At 28.1% G+C, this 27,949-nt stretch overlaps 1 protein-coding gene across 2 annotated transcripts in view; it reads right to left on the bottom strand.

Annotated features, from left to right (window-relative positions):
- The window catches only part of LOC107438034 (cell adhesion molecule Dscam1), a 105,233-nt gene that overhangs the window by 27,263 nt on the left and 50,021 nt on the right, over positions 1–27,949 (bottom strand). For both annotated transcript variants that reach the window (XM_071184467.2, XM_016050192.4), the window contains exons 6-13: positions 27,606–27,875; positions 26,403–26,813; positions 23,577–23,738; positions 18,441–18,731; positions 14,031–14,150; positions 10,092–10,265; positions 8,100–8,247; positions 430–578 (exon numbers count right to left, since the gene is read on the bottom strand). In XM_071184467.2, coding sequence (XP_071040568.2) covers positions 430–578; positions 8,100–8,247; positions 10,092–10,265; positions 14,031–14,150; positions 18,441–18,731; positions 23,577–23,738; positions 26,403–26,813; positions 27,606–27,875 — 1,725 coding nt within the window. The remainder of the gene's footprint in view (positions 1–429; positions 579–8,099; positions 8,248–10,091; positions 10,266–14,030; positions 14,151–18,440; positions 18,732–23,576; positions 23,739–26,402; positions 26,814–27,605; positions 27,876–27,949) is intronic.

Raw genomic sequence — 27,949 nt, forward strand, 5'->3', positions numbered from 1 at the left:
GTTGTTTCAACAAGATCTTGATTAAGTTAATACCTTATAGAATATTACTCCTGATCTCGAATGATGTTATATATAGACCGTGGAGACGTTGTGAACTGATATTTTTGTGTCACATGACATTGGTCTAACTAGATCTTTAACACGTTAATACCTTTCGCAATATTACTCTTGATCCTTCATCAAATTATGCATAGAACATGTGAGACGTTGAGGACTAATATTTTTATGTCTCAAGAAAACGCCTAAACGAGTTTTTATCATAGTCAGAATTATTCACTAAACTGCTTCACTAATTTGAAATACATTAAATAATATATAATATTTTCAGTTAATTTAAATCTCAGCTGTAAAGTAGGCCTCAGGACTTCATATTTTCTATTTTTTAATTCCTCATTAAACTCCTTGAACTATAGTTTTTGAATCTCTTACCTTGGACTGTTAGTTGGATATTTAAGGAATCTTCTCCGTAGTCATTGACAGCTGTGCAAGTAAATAAAGCAGAATCTTTTCGCTCTGCTTTTTCAATTATCATTTTACTTCGATCTCCATCAAGTAGCTCCTCTTCCAGAATCCTATACCTAAATCAAATGAAAAATACCATTAGGTACCGAATTCGAATTCGTAAGTTTATCTTTTTATCTTTTTTATTTATGTTCACCCTTAATGTGCAACCACTTTTTGTGGTCACAAAATAACTACAAAAAAGGGATCACACATTAATAATTATCAAGTTTACATGATACTCATGCAGAGAAAGAACTTTTAGTAACATTACTATACTGCATAGTAAAAATATTTTTGAAAAAAAAAAAAAACAATAATTCGGGTTAATGAAACCAATATTTTAACCAGTCATTCAATAATTCTTGCGGAAACGGTTGAGTCGAAATTCTGGTTTTCAAAATTATAGTTCATATTATCACACATTAAGTTAAAAATACAAAACTGAAAAGTGAATTTAACCGACTGAATGGTTTTTGTGCCAAGCTCTAAGATATCATGATAAAACTGCCTAAGTCTATCACAGAAAAACATATTTTATCGAAAAAAAACCATATCAGAATACTGATATTTTATATTTTATTAAACCATATTTTATTTTAATTTTACACAAATTATTACCAAAGTAAATCGGTAAAAATTGTCGGACTTTTCGTGCTCGCATCGAACCAGAAACACTATAAAAGGTATCATGATTTGGTAGTTCTGACTATACTTTTTACTTCAAGGCACAGATGATCACAAACAGTAATTTATATATAAGAAACACCTACATAAAAAAAAATGGGTTGACCGTATTTGCATACTTTTTTTCATACTAAATAGATATTATTGTTTTCGTTATCTATCATTTTAGTTTTCAAAAAAAGCACGTGCTTCGTCTTCAGATTCAAATATATATTATTAATAAATCATGATATTATTAGTATTTTTACTGCTGAAAAATAAATTATGCTAATAAAACTCTTGTGACAGTTTTTTTTCTTGTTTTGGAGAAAAAACAACCACCTTTTTTTTACAGGATGCTTGGCACAAATGCGGTTATGGTTTAACAGTGTTTCGCTATACCAAATTTCAGCGTGATATTCTGCATTCTAACTACGTGATTTTATCATTAAGTTGCATTTTGGATTGTTCTATCAGAAAAAAGAGAATGAAAAGCTTTTTCAGCTGACTATATTTTAAACAAGAATAAGAAATAAGTATATAAAAAAATTGGTTAGAAAAAAACTTCATAAATAAGGCCATTTTACCAACTCTTAAAAATGTTTTGAAAGAAGTTTGAAAACAAATTCATTGTTTTAAGAAATGATAATACAAAGCTTTAAGAATATAAAAGTTTTAGCAAGACTTTCGACTTTTTATAACTACAGATTTTCATCGTCAAATCTTATTTTTCTCCAATAAAACATGCAAAATCAGTTATTTTTTTAACGTTTTAGGTTTGTTTTATCAGATTAAAGCAAAATTTGTCCCACTGATTCTTGCAAAAATCGAAACTATATATTTTAAGGACTGTGATTTCAGAGAACCCTGTGAATAACGTATACTTATACCCCACTTAACTATACTCAAAAACAAGTTAATGAAACTTTGAAACAAATTGACTGTTTCCACTTCATAAAGTAGCATGAAAATAATTTTGAACCAATAAATCAATACGTGACATAATAAACAGTTCCAGACTTTTCTTTCCATAAGTTGTTACAAGTATTTTTCATACATCGTTTTCTTGAATGAAAATGAAGTGATTTTTGTCCTAGCTAACACATATCGACTAACCGTCAAGCACTTAAGAAATATGATAAATGTTTCTGCTCTGTCACTAATTGAATTTCCGATAAAGCTTCCAATAAAGTTAAAGAGTGATTACAAAGGAGATATCTTTGTGTCATATTTCGACATTTTCACGCTATTCAGAGTGAAAAAAGAATTCTATTGAGTCGAACATACTCAAAATAACAGTTCACTGAATAATTCAAATATTGCATGGTTTATTCATTTAATTGATACAAGGTTGCAATATTTACTTTTCACAGGCATTGATTCTTTCCAGATTGTAAACGTTATTAAATTTTCTTTTAAGAAATAATGTATTTTAATATAAGTACGTAGAATCTGTTGTCCTCATTCTATTATCCTCACTTTTATCTTTCATCCCTATTCTACTTATTATCACTAATCTATTACATCGGGAGGAGGATGGCAACTTTTTGTCGCTTTTATATAAATACTTTATCTTTCCAAATTTGGATGTGGGGATTTCAAATCTGAAATTATTTCCGTTTCTAAGGCTACAAATTCCTTTTAAATGACATCTGTATCTATATTTCTCTTACACGGCGACAAAAAAAAGCCTCATTACAACTCCCCGAATGGCAACGCTAGAAAATCGACCAATGATTGCCGCTAAAAAAGTCACATGCCAAATCTAGCTGAGATGGCTCAACATATAGCGATTTTAAAAACGGAAACTGAAATAACCAGAGAGAGCATAAGCTAGGCAGAAGTGACTAGTCTTTGTCGATAGATCTCTATTTTAGTACTTTGTCGAAAGCGCTTTTTTTCACGAATTTATATATTACGAATTTATTTGACGATTTTTGATTTATATCACGAATTTATTTGTTTTACTAGAATTTATTTGTTTATGCAGGTTTTTCCATTGCAATTCACTTATTTCAATTTTTAATAGACGAAATTATAGCCTAAATTTTAACCTTTTTAAAGAGATATCAGTTTCAGAAATTTTATCATAAGATTTTATACTATAGCACACTTCTAATAGGTTTAACGAATTAGATGTCATTTGTTTGAATTCAAATTTATTTTAATGACTTAGTATTTACTAAAAAGAAGTAATTTTTTTAAAAAAAAAATTTGTTATGCGGATTTGAATGATTGTTTTGAATTCTCCGAATTTTGTGCATTTGAAATGTACCTAAGCTGTAGCGAGCGAAGTGAGTTGAATTTTCGGGGATCGGCGAGCGTCAGCAAGCAGGGGGCGCAGCCCACTAGTTTCAGTATATTTTTTGTCATAATGTTAATTTTTAAAAATGTTATATACAGCAGAGGGTTCTCTCAAATGTTACTACAAACTTATAGGGGAGTTAGGACCCATCATCAAAAAAAAAAAAATTGCATAATACTCCATGCCTGGAAAGTTCATCGTACGCGATTATGGGCTCTTCCAAATTATGACTTATTTAGAAGTACTCAAAGAAACATATCATAATAGTAAAATGACCCTCGACAACATCTCTTAGAAGAGAGAAAGCCTTCGAACAAGTTAGCGAAAACAAAAAAAAAATCTGATTCTTCAGTAGTCAAACATTGTGACATCTTTCTTGTATTTCTTAATTGATTCATGCAGCGAATTTCTCTCTCCTAGAGGGTTTTCCTCCAGCGGCGTATGACTGTGGTTCAGGGCATGGGTTCCCATGCAATTTTAATCCTGATGATGTTCTTCAACTCCCCTAGAAGTTTGTCGCGATATTTGAACTACTCTTTCCATATATATAATATTTTTGAACTTGTACGCATCTTCAAAAAATACACTAAAAATGTCATTAAGAAACTAAAGCTTGGAGAAAGAAATTGATTGGAGATTTGAAATCAGTATTGAGAAAGTATTGAATATCCATTTAAAAAATCTCATGGAACAGGAAAAAAAGTGTTTCCCAGCGTTAACCCTATTTTAAGCTCTAAAAAATGTAGTGCAATACCAATTGGTTTGAAAACTGGGGGTTATTTCAAATAAATTCTGATTTGAAAGTTCATAAACAATTTAAAGGGTTTAGTTAAATACAAACTCAAATAAATATGAAGGCATATATCAAGACCAGATTGAGAGAATTATTTTCACTTTTGGAAACTTCCTTAGCTTATTTTTGATATCGCCAATAGTTTGTTTATATCGAGTTAGTGTCGAAGCGAGTAAGCTGCTTTCTTCCACGCTGCTATGCAATTCCTACTGCAGCAAAAGTTCACTGTCAAAAAATATGTACGAATGATTTTAGTTGCGTAATTACGATATATGTTAACTTTCAATTTTTTTATATCGAGTAAAAGCTAGGTAGCTGCTTTCTTCCACACCGCTAAACAATCCCTACAGCAACAAAAGTTCACCGTCAAAAATATACATGAATGATTTTAGTTGCGTGATTAGGATAGATTTTAACTTTTCATTTTTTTATATCGAATAAGTGTTGAAGTGAGGTAGTTGCATTCTTCCACGCCTCTAAACAATCCCTACAGCAACAAAAGTTCACCGTCAAAAAAATACATGACTGATTTTAGTTGCGTAATTAGGATAGATTTTAATTTTTAATTTTTTTAATTTTTAAATATCTGTAAACTGTATTAAATAACTTCATAATATTTATTTTATATCCGCTTAGGCTTTGATAAGCCTAAATCGAAGTCGTATTTATATTCTCACTGTGCTGCGTGCATGTTTGATTAACAATCTAGTTTTATTTTAAGAAATACTGTATGTATGCATCTTAAATTATTGGCTCTCGTTTTATACTTTACCATAAAAGGAACTTTTCTTATGCTCATAATATCTTAATGAAGTTAAAAATTTCAGTGCTACTTAATGACTAACACAGGTTGCGGGTACTTTACCTCAGGAGGGGAAAAGAATATTCTCGACATCTGGAACTATTTTTGGTTCTGGGTGAAGTGGAACACTACTTTGGTATAAAGTAGTTGCAAGTTGCAACCATTTTCGTTGTTCAGATACATACCATTTTTTGCAGTGAACATTTGGTTAATAAATAATTGATTACTACTAATACATCTATTCACTATTCTATCAGACAATACCTATCAAGATGCCTTTGTCTGTACCATTTATCTCAGAACAAAATATTTAGACATTGTTTAGCTATTTTTATTTCGTAACTTAATTATTTTTCCCACAGCTAGGAAACTGAATAATTAGTCTTTAATTAAAACATCGTAAAAACTTCAGACTAAGAAAGAAAATTTAATTATAATGCCCATATTCACTCCACGTATTATAGAGATAAATTTTAAATTCTACTTAATCTCTTAAGGAAAAAGATTAAAATAAATTTTAAATTACTTCTAAAACACTAACTATACAAACAAACTCTCCAGACAATGCCTTTATTCCTAACTTTAGTATTCTAACAAAAGTAGCAAGGCAGCAAAAAAAATCTATAAGTAGAGAAATTGTTAATTTAATTTCTTTGTCGTTGCATTATTCTTCAGTCAAAATTTCTATGAATACAAGCAATTTTCTAGAATATATACATTCTAATTTCAAAGCATTTCTCGGATGAAACATTATTGAAAAAAAAATGAAATTAAGCCTTACAGATCACTTTGTATTCCATAAATGAAATTAAAGGACGTATTTTTTTTCTTAAGTTTAAAATTAACTTAAAAAAGGTATTACGTAATAAAATTAGTTAAAAAGTAAAATAAGTAGTTAATCATTATCAAACAAATATAAACTAGTTCGTTCTATATAAAAATATAAAATTCTTCGTTTTTTACCATTTTTTTTCTGTTTATTTCGGAAGAATAACTCTTAACTGAATAGCTTGATGCAGAGTTTTGAAGTGTACATGTGAATAAATTTTGAGTACGCCGGCTTTAAAATTCAAATGGTGACTACAAGGAATGGAGATTTTTTTTTCTTTTCTCTTTTTTGACGTAAAAATTCCAAATCGCGAAATATTTGGCATTTCAATAACATTTGGCATTTCAATTTGTTGACAATAGATAGATTTTCTATTATCCATCATCTCCTGTTTGTTGCCAAATGAACTTGGAACCTCCTTTGATTCCGAAAAAAAAAAAAAAAACTCTGAGATTTTTTCGTCGAACGAGTACTCCAAAACTCAATAACACAGAAAAATAAATTACTATAAACTGAAACAACATATTTCACACAAAAAAAATTTAAAAAAAATATCCCCTAGAACATTTATCCACTAAGACTGTCATTATTGTCTATGCAGTTGCATTAACGTTTCAAACTGAATTACCAAAATCAGAAGATATCTGCTAATATTAATAGATATTCGATCTTTCCTGCTAGCTGGATTTAATTGGTATAGCATGCACTCGATTAAGCTTTTTAAGCTGCAGGATTTGAGGTCGGGACAACTCATCCATATGGCGAAAGAGTTTAAATTTCTTGATTTCCTGTATGAGCATCCCGAGCATAACGGTATCCCGAATATAATCGGTCATATTATCCCGAATATAATCGGTTAAATTATCATTAATTCAAATGGCCAAACCATTTTCAGGAATTTTCCAAAATGTTATTCAAACCATTTTTTCAGCGATGTTTGCCTGATGGTAAGTTGCCTTATCATTCTGGAAAAGTTTATCATTACTAAGATTCATGGATCTCATTAAGTATTATTTGTAATGTCCAAGTTACAGTAGACGAATCGGTAGACTCAATAATTAGTCATTTTTACGAGAGAAACAAGTCCACGATGTTAGTTAACATCCCACAGAGTACTGGATTCTGCACCAATAATTATAAAACGGTAATAAACGGTAACAGTTAATAAATCCAAAATACACCGCAAACAAACCATTTATTTGTTAATTTTTCTGTTCATATGATAAAAATTTGCCAAAAATTCTGCTTTTTTTTATTATAGTTCTTATTACCACCACATTAATAAAGATGCAAAACTGAAAAGTAAATTCAAACAAATAAACTGTTTGCATGCCATGCTCTAAGGTATCATGATAAAATTACGAAATTCTGCCATATTTATCAAATTTTTTAACATATTGTTAAACTGGATGTTATTTTTAATTTTACTTAAATATTTATCATTGCACTTCTGCAAAAATTACGGTAAAATTAAACGGTAAAATGTTTCTGCAAAATTACACAGTAAATTTTATCTTATTTTGATAATTCTGATTATACTTCTTTTCTTAATGCGCACTCACAGAGACTGTACCTTTTAACGAAATTTTTACTGAGGCATCTTAATTGAAAAAAAATTGAACTGCTTTTGTACTAAATTGAAACTACATTCCATGTTTTTGTATCTACTAGGAGTTTTTAAGCATAATACCCGTAGTAAATTTACACTAGTAAGGCGACATTATTTACTGGCACATTTAATTTTTAACATTTTACTTTTAATTTGAATATTAATACGGATTTTTTATAAATGCTGAATCATTATGAAATGCTGATAGTATTATGAAAGCAGCTACATACTCCGAAGTAAAATGTGATAGAGCTTCGTGTACCAGCTATATCAGAAATGCATGGTTTCATTTCATAGTAAACTAATATAATTCTGCTATCACTTATAACGTACTACTTCTGCAGAATGGTTGCCTATTACTAATTTGTACAAAAAATATGTTAGTTATGACTTTTTATCTCGATTTTCATCAATTATAAATGATTCATCTTCAGTTTTATTTTCTCTAATTGGCGAAATGTGAACTATACAATAATATTTTATGGGATTTAGAAGTGTGTGTTGGATGTGGAATTATGCGAGTTTGGCATCAAACCTTAAACAATGATACTTCTTTTTTAAAATTTTATCATAACAATAATATCTATTAAATACCTGGGTTCTGATATAGGATCAACTATTACTCCTTGTCTTCGCCAAATGAAATTCATAGGCCTGTTTCCATAAGAACTGCATTCAATAACTGTTTTATCACCTCTTCTTGCGCCAAGAACTTTAAATTTGAATTGAAATTGAGGAGCACCTAAATTTTAAAAAAAAATCGACGCATATTTTTATTACATAAACTTTTTAACAGTGGAAACAACAATGGTTAAGTTTAGTTTATAAAATAATGAATGTCTTTTGATAGGTTTATAATCATTATTATTAAACGTTCATTGTCAACAAATGCTTATTTATTTATTATTGCGTGTTTTATAGTTACGAGCTTTATATTACGCACAAGGCGACGAAGAATTAAGACTTTTCACCGGCTAAAGAAATTCAGGTTATTTATTGTTTTTTTTTTTGTATATTTGAGTGTTTTTGGTTATTTATTATGCATTGATCACTGTTATAATGCGCATATTGGTTGTTCAGGGCATAAAAATATTTTACGCAGTGTTATTAAAAGAAATCCTGTGTATAAATTAAAATTACGTATCATTTTTTGATTGGAAAATATTCTGAAAAAATCCAACAACTGATTTCACTGCACTTAGACAGTAATTGTTAAGTAATGAGAGTTTCAGTCGAAATTTTCAAAAGAAATTTGATGTCATGATAGAAATTTTATGCCGCAACAGTATTTTAAAAACTCTAATGTAAAATTCATCTAATTTTTTCTTCTTTTGAAATCAAACTACGTTTGAACGCTGTTTTGTATTTTGAATTAATTTTATTCAAAATTTTCTTTATCTAATTTTGTATCATTATTTTTTTAGTTAAATAAATGAGTAAATGGTTATTTTTGCCTTGTTTGGTTACACTTTGACTATAACATGTCTCAGTTTTAAAAGTTATAAAAGTAAAAGTGTTTATCGTAGTTAGAAAATATTATTTATTTTAGGTAAATGAAATGAATAAAGTTTTACAAGAGTAATATTTTGAATCATTCAAAGAAAAATTCGTAAAAATATTCAATGTCTTTACTATTATTATTTAGTGATAAAGAAGAAAATATGAATGTGGAATTTTTGTCCGAATAGACACGTATAAAGAGTAAAGGTCAAAATCTTTAAATCGTGTTCGAAAGCTATTTTTAGAATGTTTTCAATTAATATTTGTTTTAGCAAGTAAGATACGTTTTTCTTTTACTTTTCGAATATCCTCCAAATCAATATTTTCTTTAGGAAATGAAAGTCCATAAAGATTAAAGAGCAACATCATAGCATGTTAAGCAAACCTTTGTATATTTAGAATCAATATTTATATTTATCAAAGAAAATTTTTAAAAACAACTGATTTTTATACGAAAATAATTTCAGATGTTTTTATTTTAACAACTATTAAATTTCATTGTACAATAAAGATAATCTAAGTTAAAAGTTTGAACATTTTTGGTAGCGATTTTCGATATGGCATTTATTGTGTTTAATTATCGCGATTAAGCAGTTTCGAAACAGCCATTTTTCAGTAAATAGTCATAGAAGTTTAACATGATGACGGAAATGATATCCTTATTGCACACATTTCCTAGACAGCTAAAGATGCTGAGAGGACTTTAAGCTGACACCGGGGACACAAATCCCTTATCACAGAGAAAACTCGATGCCCAAATGATGTCCCGTGGATTATAAAACCATATATTATACCACACATTATACTACCCCATATTATAAAACCATAGATTATTAGTGTTTTTTACCACATTTATCAAATTTTATCACTTATAAAATCATATATTACAATTAATTTTATCAAAATCAGTTCAAAGTCCTGCTGTAAAATTCACCGAGCATTTTGTCCAGAAATAAAGTAAATTCCAAAATATTTCTAGTAGTTTAGACCCTACTTTCTTATTCAATGTTATTACGAATTTTTTTAATGCGTTTATATTTAATATCACAAAAAAAGTTGTGAAATTCCATAAAATATTGAACTTACTGTGAACAGTTAGTTTAACAACTGTGCTTAATCCAGGTCCCACACCATTATTAGCTTCGCAGAGATAATATCCTTCATCAGACGCTTCTACGCTTGGAAAATTTAATGAACCGTTCACCAATATATGGACATGTGAACTACTAACAATAGTTTTAAATTGGTCAGGTGGATGATCTATAAAATTGAATAAAGGAAACAGAAAGATTTATTTACAAAATAAGAAGCTTATAGCAAAAATATTTATCTACAAAATATAGGCATTAGAAACTTTGGCTATTGGTCGAATCATACTTTTGACTAAATTCAAAAAGGATATTTAGTTTCCTTATTTAAAAGGAACATATGAAACTTGAATATCCCAAAACAAATATATTACTTTTAAATCATTGCCCAAACTCAACGATATTAATTTTAATATTGACTTAATACGCGCGAAGAATATGCGATTTGAATAGTACCGTGAAAATACTTTCAAAGTTTAGAGAAAATTCACGACCTGTAAAATGATTTCTGCGAACTTCACTAAAATTCACTTTGAAAAGTAATAAGAGTATGCATTAAATAGTCTTAGAGAGAAGGAAAACTAATTGAATTTTGATAACTATCCCTATGGAAGAATTAACTGAACGCCCACTATTTTAGCGCAAATATTCCCATGGTCTGATTTTATTTATTTATTTATTGGAAGGGCCTACTAAATCTCGGGCAAAATATTAAGTGTTATTTAATATTATCTTGCCATTCTATGCAAAGCTGCTAAATCGTGATAGAATTTTTAAGCAAACATTGCTTTTAGCAAATAACCAGAGTTTGTTAAGTTTTTGGTTTATTTCAAAACAATATGACAGAGGAAAACTGTTGAAGGTTTTTATTATGCAAGATGAAATTTCTAATGTGTAATTTTTTAACGTTTGCCACTCCTCGGTTTTTTCTTCTGGTTGTTATATTGTTTTTTTAAGAAATATAGTTTGTTTTCCATGGATAAAACTTTTCTTACTAGAATCATATAGAAGCTTAATTATTGCAGTTAAATAACGTATAATAAATGTTCTGAAACTGCAACATTTGTTTAGATAATTTTTAACAGACTAAGTCAAAATTTACATATCGTTAGAAACTTTTGGTGTTATCTTAAGCGAAAATCGATGCATGACTATACAAATTTAAATACCAAAAGTCGATAGTTACCATAGAAGAGTAGGAATTTCTTATTGTGACACATTTTTTGTTGAGCAATAGCTTTGAAGTTTTAAAAGGAAGAAAAATATAAAATATATATTTACATTGTTCATTCTTCATGTTCATGAAGGCGTCGAATGTTTGAATTTGGTAGAAAAATAAAATTTATGCCCTCTTTACAAGAAAAAATAAAAGTTTTCACGTTTTGTTAAGAAAATATTTTGCAAATCTCCATTTCCAAGAAAGATTTCAAAAGTTTTTAGGCGAATCATACTAAAGAAATATTTTGTGAATTTCCTAAAGTACAGACTTGCATTGGAATATTTTATATTACAACGACTCTTGCTGATTTAAAATAAACAAACAAAGGCATGTATTTAACTTAAAAATTTAGAAATAAATAAATCTTTATACTATTTCTTTTAAATAAATATTTTGATAAAAATACAAATAATGAGTGTTTAACTTAGGCGAGGCAATTTTTTTCACAATTTAATTTCGTTTAAAGATTTGTTATGACCATTCTCACATATTTAAAAGAAGTAATTTAACATATTTTGAAGAAAAATAATATGTTAAGATGCAATGTATTTTTAAAACAAAATATTATTTCAAGCTATATACAGGATATAAATATGTGATAGAAAAGAAAAAATAAATAGCTAAGTATTAGAATCCTAGTAAAGCATTTTTTGCAAATTTTATTTCATTTAAAACCTAACATCAGCGAATGTTATATTACTAAAACTTTTGACAGAAAAAAAAACCATTCAGCGTTCAAGATGTTCGAAAATGATGTTCATTATTTATGTTCGTTTTCAATGTCATTATATAAAGCTTTTTCTTGACTTAGTTTTAACAGTATTTAACAATATCAAATTTAGTTTTAACAAGCATTAAACGAAAATTATTTTCTCAGTTTTTTAATAATTTCCAAAGCAAAAGAAAGTATTTTTTCAGTAGAATAAAAGTAATATTGTTAATACAAAATTTCTTCGAAGGTGATGCATTTTATTCGAAAATTTCTTCGAGGGTGATACACTTTATACGAATTTAACGGACATGCATGTACTTTTACGATCATAATAATTTTACGAGCAAAAAAATTATTTTTAAGTTAAGTGAATTTAACTACTTTTTGCTGGTCCGTGACAGTAATTTAGACAAGAAATTTTTTTAGCGTGTGATTTTTTTTCCTATAACAAATCACTGTAAAATAAAACAACAAAGCGTGTGATTTACTTCAATTTTGAATTTTCTTACAAATTTTGACAATTCTTTATTCTTAATCTTTATATTTTAATCTTTATATATTATTTATTTATTATTCTTACTTTATTTATTCTTCTCTTATTCATTTATTCTTATTTATTTATTCCTTATATTTAATTACTTTATATTTAATCTTATTTTAAAATTGCTGAATTTTTGTACATTTTCAAAAATTAAACTATATTAGCTTCTATTTAAAATGTAGATTTCACAATTTTTGAACAGAAATTTCATATTATATTCAGTACATTTACACTTAATCATAATTTATGACTTGTAGTCATTCTAGCTGCGATAATTCTGACAAAAAGCGGTTAAACATTTTGAAATATATAATGTCTTAATAAATTTTTCCAATATGTAACTATTGGAGAAACAACAATACTCTATTCAGCGTTGTGACAGAGTCAGCATATATAGTTTATAGCATATAGAGCTGCTAAAAGAACTTTCTTATATAAAACAATTCTACTCAATATAACTCATTCTATATATTTATGAACAATCATTACATATTAAATGTGTCCCTCTTTTACAGAATTATCTGAAAAAATTAATATTTTTTTTTAGATTTGTCATTTTCCTAAAATTTTAAAATTTTCTTTTGACTCTTGAAAAAAATCTTATTCTCCATCTTTTATAATTTTTCTATTTTTTGAAGTAAATTAATTAGTTGTTTTGGTATTTTTCATGTGTTTAAATTCCATATTGTAATTTTTTTAGTAAAAATTTTGTATTTTTCTCAATTATGCTTATATGAATTAACAATTTATCATGTTGTTTTATGGCTTGTATTTATAAATTCTCAAGTTAATGCATTGAAGTATTAAAAAATTTTAAGTAGCTCATTGCGTTACCCATGAATTTCAAATTCTATATTATAATTTTTTTAGTAGAATTTTGTATTTTTCTCAATTATTCTTATATGAAGTAACAAATGATCATGCTATTTTATGGCGTGTATTTATAAACTCGCAAGTAATACAGTGAAGTATTAAAAAATTTTAAGTAGCTCAATGCGCTACTCAGGAATTGGAAATTCTATATTATAATTTTTTTTTGGTAGAATTTTGAATTTTTCTCAATTATTCTTACATGAAGAATCAATTGATCATGCTATTTTAAGGCGTGTATTTATAAATTTGAAAGTAATGCATTGAATTATTTAAAAATTTTAAATAGCTCAACGCGTTACTCATGAATTGAAATTCTGTGCAATAATAATTCTTTCAGTAGAACTTTGTATTTTTATCAATTATTCTTATATGAAGTAACAAATGATCATGCTATTTTATGGCATATATTTATAAATTGGCAAGCAACTTTAAAAATTTTGAAAATAAAAGCTAAATTAAAGTTGAAAATATATTTTTATAACACATAAAACTAATTTTTCAGGAAAAATTTCATCAACTTTGTTGGTTTTCAAAATGCCCTGGAATACCCCCATTTTGCTTGCAAGTGTTTTATAAAGTGCAAAACACTCACCTGTTGTTTTCTTCCACCTGATATGGGGATGTGGTTCCCCATCTGCTTGGCAACTGATTGTCGCTGGACGTCCTGAAACAGCTGTTATATCACTGGGTTCAAGAATCCATCGAGGTGGAACTAAAAAATATTAATATCCAGGATATGAAATATTAATATTCACCATATTACGATCACCAAAAAATTTAATATTAATGATATTTCAAAAATACAGCACAAGAAATTTCAATGGATGCGGAAAATATCTCAAAATACAAATGACTTGAATTCTTAATGAGAATTATATTTGTTTTGCCCGTCTTTATGATTTCATATCCAACTTTATGGTTTCAACCTTGTGATGCAACTAAAAATTGCGACTGATTCGTAATTATTGCATTCATCATGTGTATTCTCCTTAAATATTTTTAACGAAACACTCGCAAAATTTAGCAAAATGTTTAAATATGATATTAGTGATATTTCAAAGAAAACAACACAAAAAATTACAATATATGCGGAAAAGTATCTTGAAATATAAATGACTTGAATACTTAATGAGAATTATATTATTTTTGCTCATCTTTATGATTTCATATCCATTTTCATGATTTCAACTTTATGATGCAACTATAAAAACTGGGACTGGTTCGTAATTATTGTATTAATCATGTATGTTTTTTTTTTAATTATTTTTAACGAGGCACTCACAAAATTTAGCAAAATGTTAAAATATGGATATTAATGATACTTCAAAAAAACAACACAAAAAATTACAATAGATTCGGAAAAGTATCTTGAAATATAAATGACTTGAATAATTAATGAGAATTCTATTTGTTTTGCCCGTCTTTATGATTTCATATCCATCATTATGGTTTCAACCTTGTGATGGTACTAAAAACTGCGACGAGTTCGTAATTATTGCATTCATCATGTGTATTCTCCTTAAATACTTTTAACGAGGCACACGCAAAATTTAGAAAATTTTTTAAATATTATATTAATGATATTTCAAGGAAAACAACACAAGAAATTACAATCGATGTGGAAAAGCATCTTGAAATATAAATGACTTGAATACTTAATAAGAATTCTATTATTTTTGCTCATCTTTATAATTTCCTATCCAACTTTATGATTTTAACTTTATGATGCAACTAAAAACTGGGACTGGTTCGTAATTATTGTATTCCTCATGTGTATTCTCTTTAAATATTTTTATCGAGACATTCACAAAATTTAGCAAGATTTTTATCTTTTTGAGTATATTTACAAAATCGGATTATAACCGAAGGATGTTTTTAGAGACGTTAGAAAGTTTGATTAATAATATTTATTGTTATTTTCAGGATGACTTTGTAAAAAGTTTAAACTTACTAATAAATCACATCCTAATTTATTTAGCTGCTATAGCTACTTTCATTAATTATTTTTTATCATATCATATCACAGGGTTCAAGAATTCACCGGGGGGGGGGGGACTGAACAATATTAATTTTCTACCATATTTAAAAAATATAACACAAAAAATTACAATGGATTGCAGAAAATATCTTAATATGCAAATGACAGACTTTATGAGAATTTCTATTATTTTTGCGCATCTTTATGATTTATGATGCGATTATAAACTAGGACTGTTTCGTAATTATTGCATTCATCGTGTGTATTTTTTAATTTTTTTAACGAGGCACTCACAAAATTTAGCTAAATGTTTAATTATATGAGTATATTCACAATATGATTTTCGGGAAGGATATTTTTAGAAACGGTAAGAAGTTTTAATTAGTGTTTTTTTCGGAAGGCTCTGCAACAAAATATAGACTAATTAATAAACCACATCCTAATTATTTAGCTTAATTTCATATACCCTATTATGAATTCTAGACATCATTTGTTCTACAATTCCTTTTTGTCATATTATATCCAGTATTATCAAAAATTGCGTAATAAAATTTTCCTGAAATTACTCTTTTAGAAAAACAAATAAAAATAGAATGATGTAATGAGTTTATTTTAAAACTGTTCGAAGGAATTAGTTTATATCTATGCAATATAAATACAAATCATTCCAGCAAAATACTTTTCAACACGAAAGTTAGTTTCTCTTATACATATAAACTAAAGCAATATTTAGTCACAATTTTTTCCATAGAAAAATTTAAAAAAATATTCTCTATATTTTCATAAGCCCTATAGAAATTACCATATATTAAATAAAACCGAACAACTGCAAAATACTTTCGATAAAGCAAACTTACAAGTTCATCATTACAATTATTTATTAACTTCCTTTCTCATTCTAATAGCAGCGAAATAGAGAAACCATTGGAGAAAGTTTCCTAGCATTATTGGGGAATCACGTAAGTTTAGCAACTTTAACTCTAGAATGGGTTTTCTCCATAATTCCAGTAAAGTCACAAACAAAGACAAATGGCTTGAGGGCATGTCAAGATGGAAGTTTAGGAACGCTTCAAATAACATTTTTGAATACTTTCGACAAATAATTTCTTGAATACTAAAACGAAAGGCAACATTTCGATCACTTTTCGTGTAACATTTCGATCATTGCGTGTGACTGCTATATAGTCAAATGGGATTTATTTTAACTGACAGATTGTTACTGTCACTTTTAAATTGTATTTTCCATTCAATGTAACACGAGATTTACGAACGTTTGTACTTCCGTATTTTATTCTATTATCATGAATTCAGCTAAGCTTAGTTATAGCTAAGTTTCCTAGCCTAGCTATTGCCGAGACAAGTTTAGTCAAACCTAGCTAAGAATTTTAAAGCATTTGGTTAATCACGTACTGTTACTCTGGAAAGAGTTTTTTCCATAATTCCTGTAAATTCACAAACAGAGAAAAATGGCATGAGGGCATGTCAAGATAGAAGTTTAGGAACCCTTCAAATAACATTTTTGAATCATTTCGGTTAATAATTTAATGAATACTAAACGTAACTAATACTACAGCATTTCTATCACCTTTAGTGTTACATTTCAATCATTGCGTGTGACTGCTATTTAGTGAAATGAAATTTATTTTTACTGACAGATTGTGTTACTGTCACTTATAAATTATATTTTCCATTCGGTGTAATTTGAGATTTAAGAGAGTTTATACTTCCGTATTTAATTCTACGATCATGAATTCAGCTAAGCTTAGTTATAACTAAGGTTCTTATCCTAGCTAAGACGAAAAAAGTTTAGTCAAACCTAGCTAAGAATTTTAACACTACTGGTAAAACACGTAAATTGGACAACTGTTACCCTTAAAAAAATTTTCTCTATCTTTCCAATAAAATCAAATGAATGTTTTCTATTGATAATTTCTTGGATACCTAAACTGAAGGCAATATTTTTGTCACCTTTTGTGTTCCATTTCAATTAAGTCGTGTGACAGCTATTTAGTAAAATGGAATTTATTTTGACTGACAAATGTTACTGTCACTTATAAATTGTAATTTTAATTCGATTTAATTTGAATTTTAAGAACTACAATACTGTTACAGTTTATACACTGACACGAAACATGAATTCAGCGAAATACGAATTACTAAACAAGAATTACACACACGTATTAACACGAATTCAGCTAAGCCCCAAAACAAAATATTTCATTCTGTATAAAAATTTCAATTTTTTTTCCTCAAAACCTGTTAAAGTGAAATAATAACTGATGCTAGAGAGTCTTTATATCATCATTATCTATGTATAGAAAAATTTGTGAATTATTTGGATGAAGTTTTAGACGCAAGGGACAATTTTTGTATTTTTTCAAAATATTCATATTTCGTTAAATGTTTGAAACAATTTTGGCCAAAATTGTATTTACTTAGCCTATTTCCTAAAATATGCTAAAAAATAAATAAATTATGCTCATAAAAGTAAAATTAAATTAAAAAACAAGTTTTCATAAATTTTTATTTGAGAGGTCCCGTGTCCCCTTAAGTAAAAATTAAATAAAAATTTGAACATCGGAATTCGTCTGGTCTATTTTGATCGAATGTTAAAAGTAATATAAATGATCGAAAATTTTAATTCTAATTTTTCTAAACATCTGTTCTTTGGAACGGTATATTCATAATAGTTTTTCAATCTTATCCTTTCGCTGTTTCTAGTAAGAAAGTATGGAGAGCGGGAATTCAGATCTTGTCCATGCCGTCTGACCGGCTTCAAAATTATATAGTTAAAAAATAGCTTCCTCTAAAACGGGTTGGATGCTTGGTTATGATTAGGCCATAAATATGCTGGTTTAGAAAAACTTTAGACCAGATATTTCATTTCATCAGGTCTTAGAATAAATGAGTTCTACCTTGTTCTCTTTTTAGAAACTCTACGGTTAAATTGCTACTACATCATCCGCACTTCTCGTTATCTTTTGAATCGAATAGAAATAATAATAAAAAATTTTTTGAACTAACCTTTGACAGTTAAAATAGCGCTGTAAGATCCAGTAGCAACGTCATTTGTGGAGGCACACGTGTAATTACCATTGTGTTTATGTTCCAATTTTTTGATTGTCAATGTGGATACATGTCCTTCTTGAGCGTACATAATAGTGGCATCTAAATCTTCTTCCAACAGAATCTGGCCATCTTTAAGCCATCTAGTGGTCAATGGGCCATCCCCAGCATCAACGATGCAAGTAACTGCTGTTAACATGCCTTCATGAAGGTTGTCTTTGAAGGAAAAACTGGCAACTTTTGGTCCGGCTGAACAAGAAAAAATACATAATTATGCTTTAGTATGGTATTTTTGCTGTTTGCGTTATTTTGAGGACACAAATATGCATTTAACACATGCGAAAAAAACTGTATTTCTTTAAATTATTATTGATTTCTTATTTATTTATATAGTAGAACTCCTTGCATTAAATATAATTTCGCGATATTATTAAAGCCTCAGAAAAAATTGGTTTATTGTTGTTTCATAACATCACATCGCACATCGAAAAAAGGAAAAAATATTGAGAAAGTAACAGGATGTATGGTAAAATTGCTATATGATTTGTATGGCAAGGGCATATCTAGTAAAAATGAAAACATAATTCTGGTAATAAAACTAAAGTATATGGTTTTCGAATCGTCAGCTTAGTGATTTTTCCGTACAAATGGTAACGCCTACAGGAAATTTAAATTTTCAAAATATTATTATAGCCCTATATTTAAAAGTTAATTTAACCGAAATCATTACCATAGCACTTCGGTAAAAGCTACTGAGCTTTTTCGTGTTCCCATACAGCCAGAAGAAAATTTGATCATATTTTGGTAGTTTTGATCATACTCTTTTATTAGTGCGGTAACTTGAACCTTTTAATAGTGCGAATTTGCTTCACTCGTAATAAGGTGTAATATTAAGCAACACGTTAACATTCAAGTGGAAACATCGCATCATTTAATCAAGCTAAAGAACTACAAAAATATGGTTCAATTAGCCCAATGCCTGCTGCAAATTTGCATGATATCATTGCTCAACACACTTCAAAATTTATATTCTCCGAAATTTATATTCCATCCCTTTTATGAAACTTTTCACTAATTATAAAACACTTCTAGACACTTTTAAAACTTCCCGTGAATTATTTATTCTTTATATAAGTGTTAAAAAATATATTTTAATTGTTTTTTTAAAATTTGTTATTGACAAGAAGGATTAAGTACTTAGTATAAATTTTACAGTTCTTTTCATCTTCTTGCTATACTCTAAAACAAATTTATTACAAATTTAAGAAATAAATGACTAGTTTTAAATAATTTATACTTTAATTTGCTAGTGTTCAGCCTATACTTTAATTGTTACAGGTTTGAAAATACAATTTTTTAAATATGTATTTAGAAATTAAAAATTTGCAAATTTTAACATGGTATTTTATATGTTTTTGGTTTCTCTAAAAATGCTTTTTTGTACTTTTTGCATTTAACTACTTTACTTACTTACTTACTTACTTACTTTACTTTACTACTTTACTTAAGTTTTTTAACAAAATTAGTGAATAAAAGAATATAATGTAACTAATACTAACCTTTATAATGAGTAATTTAGACATTTGAAAACATTTTAAATTTTAAAGTGCGCTTCATAGAGGAATATATTGCATTCCTTTAAATGTGCTGTTAAATTCGATATAGTAACTTCTAGTTAATATTAAATATGAAAGAATTTTTGAAGAGTGGTTGTTTTAATAGTATATTTTAAAATAACAAATTAAAGTCAAATATTTTCTCGTAAGTTTAAATTGAAATCGCAATTTTAAATATGTCTTCCATTACTGAACATTTCTACTAACATGAAACTTTAAAAATAAGTTTATATTTTTTTAAATGAAATGAAGTATTTAAGTATGCATATTAAGTAAATGGAAAACACTCTAGGTATATTTTTGACACAGAAGCTCAGTGGTACGCTTTGCATATCTTATATTAATTTACCTAGAATCAATATTTTCTGCATTTTAAGTGATATGGGAAAGGAACAGCGTCAAATTTTCCTTTCAGGAAATTTCTCAATGTTAAGAAGAACAAATAACAGCGTAGAGAAGTAGCAGTTTAAATTATGCAAAAACACATTTTCCAAATAGGAAAAATTCCGACTAAAAGACAAACTTTATAATAAAGAAATGAGATGCTTTATTTTCATGTTTCATGTTTTAATGGTCTTTTTGGATCACAAAATATTTTTGTCCTTATTAATAGTTTGAATTTTTAAGAGAAATGTATTGACCATTTTTTAGGTTAGACTGATTATTGCTTAAGTTTTTATTAAAAACCTATAGTTTTAATTGTGCAGTGCTCCAAATAAAAAAAGTGAATATCCAGAATAATTTAAGAACATGTTTTTTTTGGATAGCGAGATATGTAAGTAGTAAACTTATTAACAGTTCCACACTTTCGACGGCTCACAAGTCAAAATTTTCGATAGTTTTCCTTTGATGGACCAACATAATATTGATGGAAGTTTGTTGGCATATCAAAAATCATAAACACGCAATGGAATAGGTTCATGATGTTGACCATCAAATGATTTTGGACCATCATGAATCGGCACTGAAACCAACATAAACCATCAAAATTTATGTAGTAAAATTATTAACAGTTCCACACTTTCGACTGCTCACAAGTCAAAATTTTCGATAGTTTTATTTTGATGGACTAACATAATATTGATGGAAGTTTGTTGGCATATCAAAAATCATAAACACGCAATGGAATAGGTTCATGATGTTGACTATCAAATTATTTTGGACCATCATGAATCTGCACTGAAACCAACAAAAACCATCAAAATTTATGTAGTAAAATTATTAACAGTTCCACACTTTCGACTGCTCACAAGTTAAAATTTTCGATAGTTTTCCTTTGCTGGACCAACATAATATTGATGGAAGTTTGTTGGCATATCAAAAATCATAAACACGCAATGGAATAGGTTCATGATGTTGACCATCAAATGATGTTGGACCATCATGAATCGGCACTGAAACCAACATAAACCATCAAAATGCTTTGATCGGTCCATCAAGAATTTTGAGTTGGGCTGGTTTGCCTAAATTAATTTTCCAGATTGCGACTACAGCTTTATTTAGAGGATTAAGAATCTGAATCCTCTACAGAAATGTAATATTTTTTTCAGAGAAAGTATATTTTTTGCCTGTTTTTATAACTTAAAATTTCGCCAGCGAAAATTAATTAACTTATCTAAGGCTAGGATCGCATACGATTCGGACTGAGATCTAGTAAGCGACAATACGCTCATTGGATAAAATTTTTTTAAAGATGCTTGTTATTTCGCACTGCACCTTTTTAAAAAAATTTTAATTCTCTCTTTGTAATACATTTTATTTGTAAAATATATAATTTGAAAAATTAAAAAGTTGAAATAAATTTTTCTCTTTGCGAAGAAAATATTTTATAAAAAAAAAAAAATTAAAAAATTTATGGTTCAAAGTTGAAGCATATTCTTGTGTTAAATTGAAACTTAGCATCATGTATAATTATACGATTCAATTTAGCAGAATATTAGTACTGCAACAAATTTGAACGATGTTATGTACTAACACGCTGCAACATTTTTAAAGTATTTTAATAAAGTATCGGTTCTATAGACATGAACCTTCTTCAATGACTAAACTCAAAAGAACAGTAGAAATAGACATTAGAAAATAAACGAGGCAATCACTTTGAAGTAAGAAGAAATGAGTTAGAAAAATAAGCAAATTAACTCAACATTTGATGGATACCGTGATCATGCTTTTCATATTATGAATTTATGTCCTGGTATTGAATTCTTGCTTAAAGAGAAAATAACTTGACCATCCTCAGACGTTTTTATTATTTAGAATTTTCATATAGTTCTTACAACTGTTTATCGGAAACTATTTGCGGTTTCATTCTTCCAACATCGCATTTCATTTCATTCTCCAATCCATTTTATTCTCTTAACAACCGCAAGCTTTAAAAATTTATTCTAAATATTCTTGTTAATATAACAGAAATCTTTTAACATTTAAGATACCTCTGTTGACCTTGGTTTCTTTTTCTAATATTATTGATTCTGTTGATAAAAATATAATCACGCAATGCAACAAACTCTCTAATTCGAACTTTAAATTTTTTTTTGTAATAAGGTAATTATAATCCCCTAGTCATTTCCTAAACCGTTAAGATTTTTAATAAATTTGATTTTAAAGTCCTTTCTCTCCTGCAAACAAACTAAATTTTCCCAACCCTAAAGATCTTGTTATTGATAATTATAAATTTCGATATTTACAATTTTGCTTGACAGTAAGGTCTTGCAGACATTGAACAATATAAATGCACCTTTGAATTTTAACAAGAAGAACAATAAATGTCCAAATCAAGATATTGAACAATCTGCAATAAACGATACAGGTTTTAATTTGCAAAAATACTGATATTCATCTTCGTAAATCGACCTTGACTCTTGGGTTTCTTTCTACATTTTGAAAGGTTCTACTGATTTAATAAGTGATCAATATAATGTATATTTGAAGTAATGTAATGTAATTTAATTATATTTGAAGATATATTCTTGTACCATGATGTTTCCACCTAACCCCTTACATTTGCTTCGTATTTTTCGTGTTTTATTAAATTGTTCAACACTAGTTTTCTTATTGCAACGCATTTATTCCGTTACTGTCTTATCGTCATTTTATGTTTAGATACTAGGAGTGGTTCTTGGTTTTAAAACTGAAACTGTATTGAGTTCTTTTCTTTATCATTTTTGTACTCCATTCACGATGTTTTGCTTTGCCTAAAAATTATTAACACAAAAATTGCCATATATACCTACAGTTTCTACCAAATAATTACGTTATAAATCTGGAAACACAGCAATCATTTCTCTTTTCTTTTGTTAAAATTTATAATATATTTTTTTTTTTTTTGACTAAAATGTTTCCTGATTTTATTGCGAAGATTTTCCAAAGTAAGTTTTGGATTATTAGTCAAATTTTTTTTACAAAAAAATTCACATTTTAAGTCACTTTTATTTTCGAAAAGAATTACTGCGAGAAAAATTTTAGTTGTTGTACCTACTTCGAACTAAAATCCGAAAAGAACGAGAAATAGGCATTCCTTGACTGGATGCCACCTCACAACTATAGCGACCATCATCTACTCTAGGCTGTACACCTTCAATGACTAAAGTACCATTCGGGTACACACGCTGTCTTTGATTAACAGGAAGAATTCGTCCTTCTAAAGAAACAAAAAAGCAAAATAGAAAATAGTGAAAAAATATCAGGAGCTAGTTAAAGATGATGAGCAACCTGGTTGATCTGTTAGAGTAATAGTAATATAATAAGAATTTACTATACACTTAAAATAGATCGACTCATTAGTATTGCTATAATGTCAAGTGAAATTCGTGTACTAACCAAGATGGTTTCGTTAAGATAAAGTATTATAGATAAAGTATATATATTATGATAAAGTATAATTAAACAGTATCAAAATAAATCGACGCATAAGTGTTCCTGTAATGTTAGGTGAAATACGTGCACTAACTAGTAAATTTTTTTAGATAAAATACCTAATTAAACTGCTTTAAAAAATATTGTAGCATAAGTGTTCCCATAATGGCATGTGAAATACGTGTACTTACTAATACGGTTTTGTTAAGATAAAATACCTAATTAAACTCTGAAAAGTAAATAATAATAAATAATATAAACACCAGAACAAGTTATTATCAGCCAGTTAACTATGTTAAACTACAAGTTACTACATAATTCCGTAAGCTACATTCGTAAGGCCAAGTAAAACTTGGTTCCGAACTTATAATATAGTGCAAAATGATTCTTTATAATTATGTAGACGATTTATTTGAATTGAAATAACATCTGAATTATGATAAATTTTATGAAACGAATCAGCATTTAGTAACGGTACACTTATTTACAAAAATGAGCGAAACATCTTTCTTTTTTAAAAAAATCCTGCTTTTTTTAAAAAAAAATCTTACTTTTTTATTTAGTATAATAAAAGACTTGATCAAAAAACATAATTTAGTTTTTCATTTTTGCAACTATTTTGAGGTAGATTGCTAACACGTTCTCAAACAAAAAGTTCAAGTGAAAAAGTTTTTATATATGCTTGTTTATGAGCATAAACTATCTCATTGCTTAAGTGAAAGAAAAAAAATCGATTTTTTTTTAAATATGTTTACGTTATTTAGCATTATTTTTATAACACTGCTTAAATTCCATGCATGCATTAAAATGATATTCCAGACTTTACTCTCAAACTACTGAGGAATTTCTATAGAAATATGGGGCATTAAATTTTATCCCTGCTCCAAATACATAAATTAAATATTTTTCTTTCCTGATTATAAAGTGGATTTAAAGTTTAAAATATATATAATAAGTTGAAATTTGTATTTAAATATTATCTATTCTCTTCAAAATTTTGATTGGATGCTAGGAAATTTATCATTTTCTAAATTCTTTCCCAGATTTGATCCAGAATGTTTAAATTTTGTATTTGCAGAATTGATGTGATTTAAAAAATAATTTTCCCGGCGTTTACTGAAATATATTTGCATAGTTTCTGTTATTTAAAACTTTGTCTCATATTTTTGAATTTGAATTTAAGTAATTGCATAAATTTTCGGTAAACCAAGCAAGTTTTAAGTTTCTTTTCTCGTACTCTGCAAATCTTTATTGCTATGTAAAAATAAAACTCCCTTTCCTTGCTTTATTTTAATGATGTTTCCCTAAAGCAAAGTTAAGAAGCATTGAGAAAAATATGAAAATCCTTGGATTTAACAAATGCAAACGGATATAAAAATGAAGGATTTTGTAACCTGAAGACAAAAGCATTGTCATTGTGGTATAAATCCTAAAATAATGAGGTTCGAAATTTCACACTAATTGCGCTTATATTTTTTTCCTTTTTCCCCAAAGCAATTTATTCTTTTTTAAACGCTTCGTAAGAGTTTTCTCACTTTTGCACGATAACATGGGAGCAATTAGGGAAATTCTTTTTTTCATACAAATTGTCTGTTTATTTAAATTCTTAATAAAAGTGTTTAATAGTTGAATGAATTTCAACTTATTTAAAAAATGCAACGAAGTAATTTAAATCACGTTTCTCTTTGATATTTTACAACTGATGCGACATTAAACGGAAAAACTATTTAAAAATTGAAGCTTTTGTCACGAAAACATTTTATGAATATATTTTCTTTTTAACGTTCTTTGAAATTGTTTTCAAGTCTTATTTTGTGCATTCCTAACTAAGGTACAGACTATAGTGATTAAAGAAATAGTTTTCGGCGTGATTTTTACTTGAACCACTTGGCCAATTTAAATAAAATTCGGTATGCAGATTGCTTATTATAGTGCTAACAAAATTAACTTCAACAACTATACTTCACGGATACCATTCGTGTAAGTATAAGTGTATAAAAATGCAATTTCAGAATCGAGCCACAAAATGGATTACTAAGGGTCTGATCTTAACTGAATGGCTACTCATAGTCTTGATTAAATATTTTAATAAAAGGCATCGATCGGCTACATTACTTACTCTTGTTCATGTTTGTCCAGGAAATCAATATATTACCCAGATAATCGGATTAGTCAGAATTCTAAACCTTAACACTATAAGGAATACCTAATACACTTACAATTGTTCTCGGACAACCATGTAGGGCATCAAAAGAGAGTTCATGGACAAATGGTTTCAATTTCTAAAGGAACGCTAAAACTCTCTTATTTCTAGTATGAAATCATAGTATGAACCCAATGTATCTTTAAAAATAGATTAAAAGGGAATCATATTTAAAAGCAAAATTTTTGGATTGAATTTTTAAACCACTCTTTATCACATTGCAATGAGAAAAAAAGTACTACTCACCTTTTTTCCAAACGATATTATCGAACGGAAACCCACCAAATGGGCAGTAAACTGCAAATCGAGATTCTGCCAGTGCTGTCAAGTTGCTTAATGGACGGATAAACAAAGGCCCAAATACATTCAGTCTTTTGGAATGCTGAATACTCCCTGCCTCATTGAAAGCCTCACACTGATACAATCCACTGTCTGATACATCGATTGAAGTGAAATTCAGATAACTGACTACTTCACCTGAACTGCTTAAGTAAGTACTGACTAGTGTGCCTGGACGAGTTGACACAGGCCAAATACGATCCAAATACCATTTAATCTGTGGTGCGGGATTGCCAGAAGCTACACAAACCAGCGAGACGTAGCTTCCAGGTCGAAGAATTTTTTCTGGGAACGTCACTGTAAATTTTGGTGCTAGATCTGAAATAGAAAGGGCAAAATTTATTCACTGAAAAAAAACATTGTATTATAATAATTTTATAAATATTTGTAGGAAGGAGTTTTTATTTTGCTTATTTTAGTTTTTGTTTTCTTACAAAAAAAAATGATGACGCTTAAGAAAATTGAATAACAGTTTAATCAATCTGATTTTGAAACGGACGATTTCATTTTGTTTGAGAGAGAAAGATGGTTGTAATTTATGAATATTTACTTTAATGCTTACAGTATACTTAAAATTGACTGTGGAATTTAATTAAAATTTTTTGACACATTTCACATGCTGAAAATGAGGAAAAAAATGGGACTTTATTTTATAAATTATTTCCTCTTAAACTGTAAACTGTATAGGTTAAGTAGGTAGTATCAGGAAAATTAATTTTTGAAAAAAATCTATTTTTCTAATTAATTATAATGTAAACTGAAGGTAATAGCAACTCATCGAAAGTATAGTCATTAATAAAATCTTCATTGAGGTTTCATAGCAGGTTCTTTTCGCGTCAAAATTAAATTGTATTTTTATAATAGGTTTCATGTTAAATAATTTTTGTGAACAAAAAAAATTAAATGTTACTTTACATATTAAAAAATCTTTTAGTACATCATTTGATATGTCTTTGATATTCGATTTCTGCCAATTTCTTTAGTTTAAATGCATTTTAAATATCGGCAATTATAGGCATTCTTCTATATTTTCATGCAAGATGTATAGAGTTAATAAATGGAGTTAATGATTGTCGGAATAAGATTTTGAAACATTGTCTTCACACTTACCACCAATTGTAAGCTTTGCGCTAGCTTGTACGGAAAGATCATCTCTGTTCACAAAGCACTGATAAACGCCAGAGTCAGACCGCTTCACTTGCCGAACTTGCAAAGATGTTGGAGTAGGAATGATTATTCTCTGATTAGCGTTTAGTATTCTCATGTCCTTACGCCATGTAACTGACGCAATTGGATGACCCTGGATTGAACAGTTGAAATTAGCGGTCTTCCCTACATCTAGTTTCTGTTCAGGAGGATATATGTTGACATGAATTGGCTCTGTGAAATAGATAACAGGCATTTAAACATGATTTCGGAAAATATCTTATACATTTATTTTATTCTCAAAACCA

The sequence above is a fragment of the Parasteatoda tepidariorum genome, chromosome 10, assembly GCF_982258835.1.
Source record: "Parasteatoda tepidariorum strain Cologne lab strain chromosome 10, Ptep-v5.0, whole genome shotgun sequence".
Taxonomy (NCBI): domain Eukaryota; kingdom Metazoa; phylum Arthropoda; class Arachnida; order Araneae; family Theridiidae; genus Parasteatoda; species Parasteatoda tepidariorum.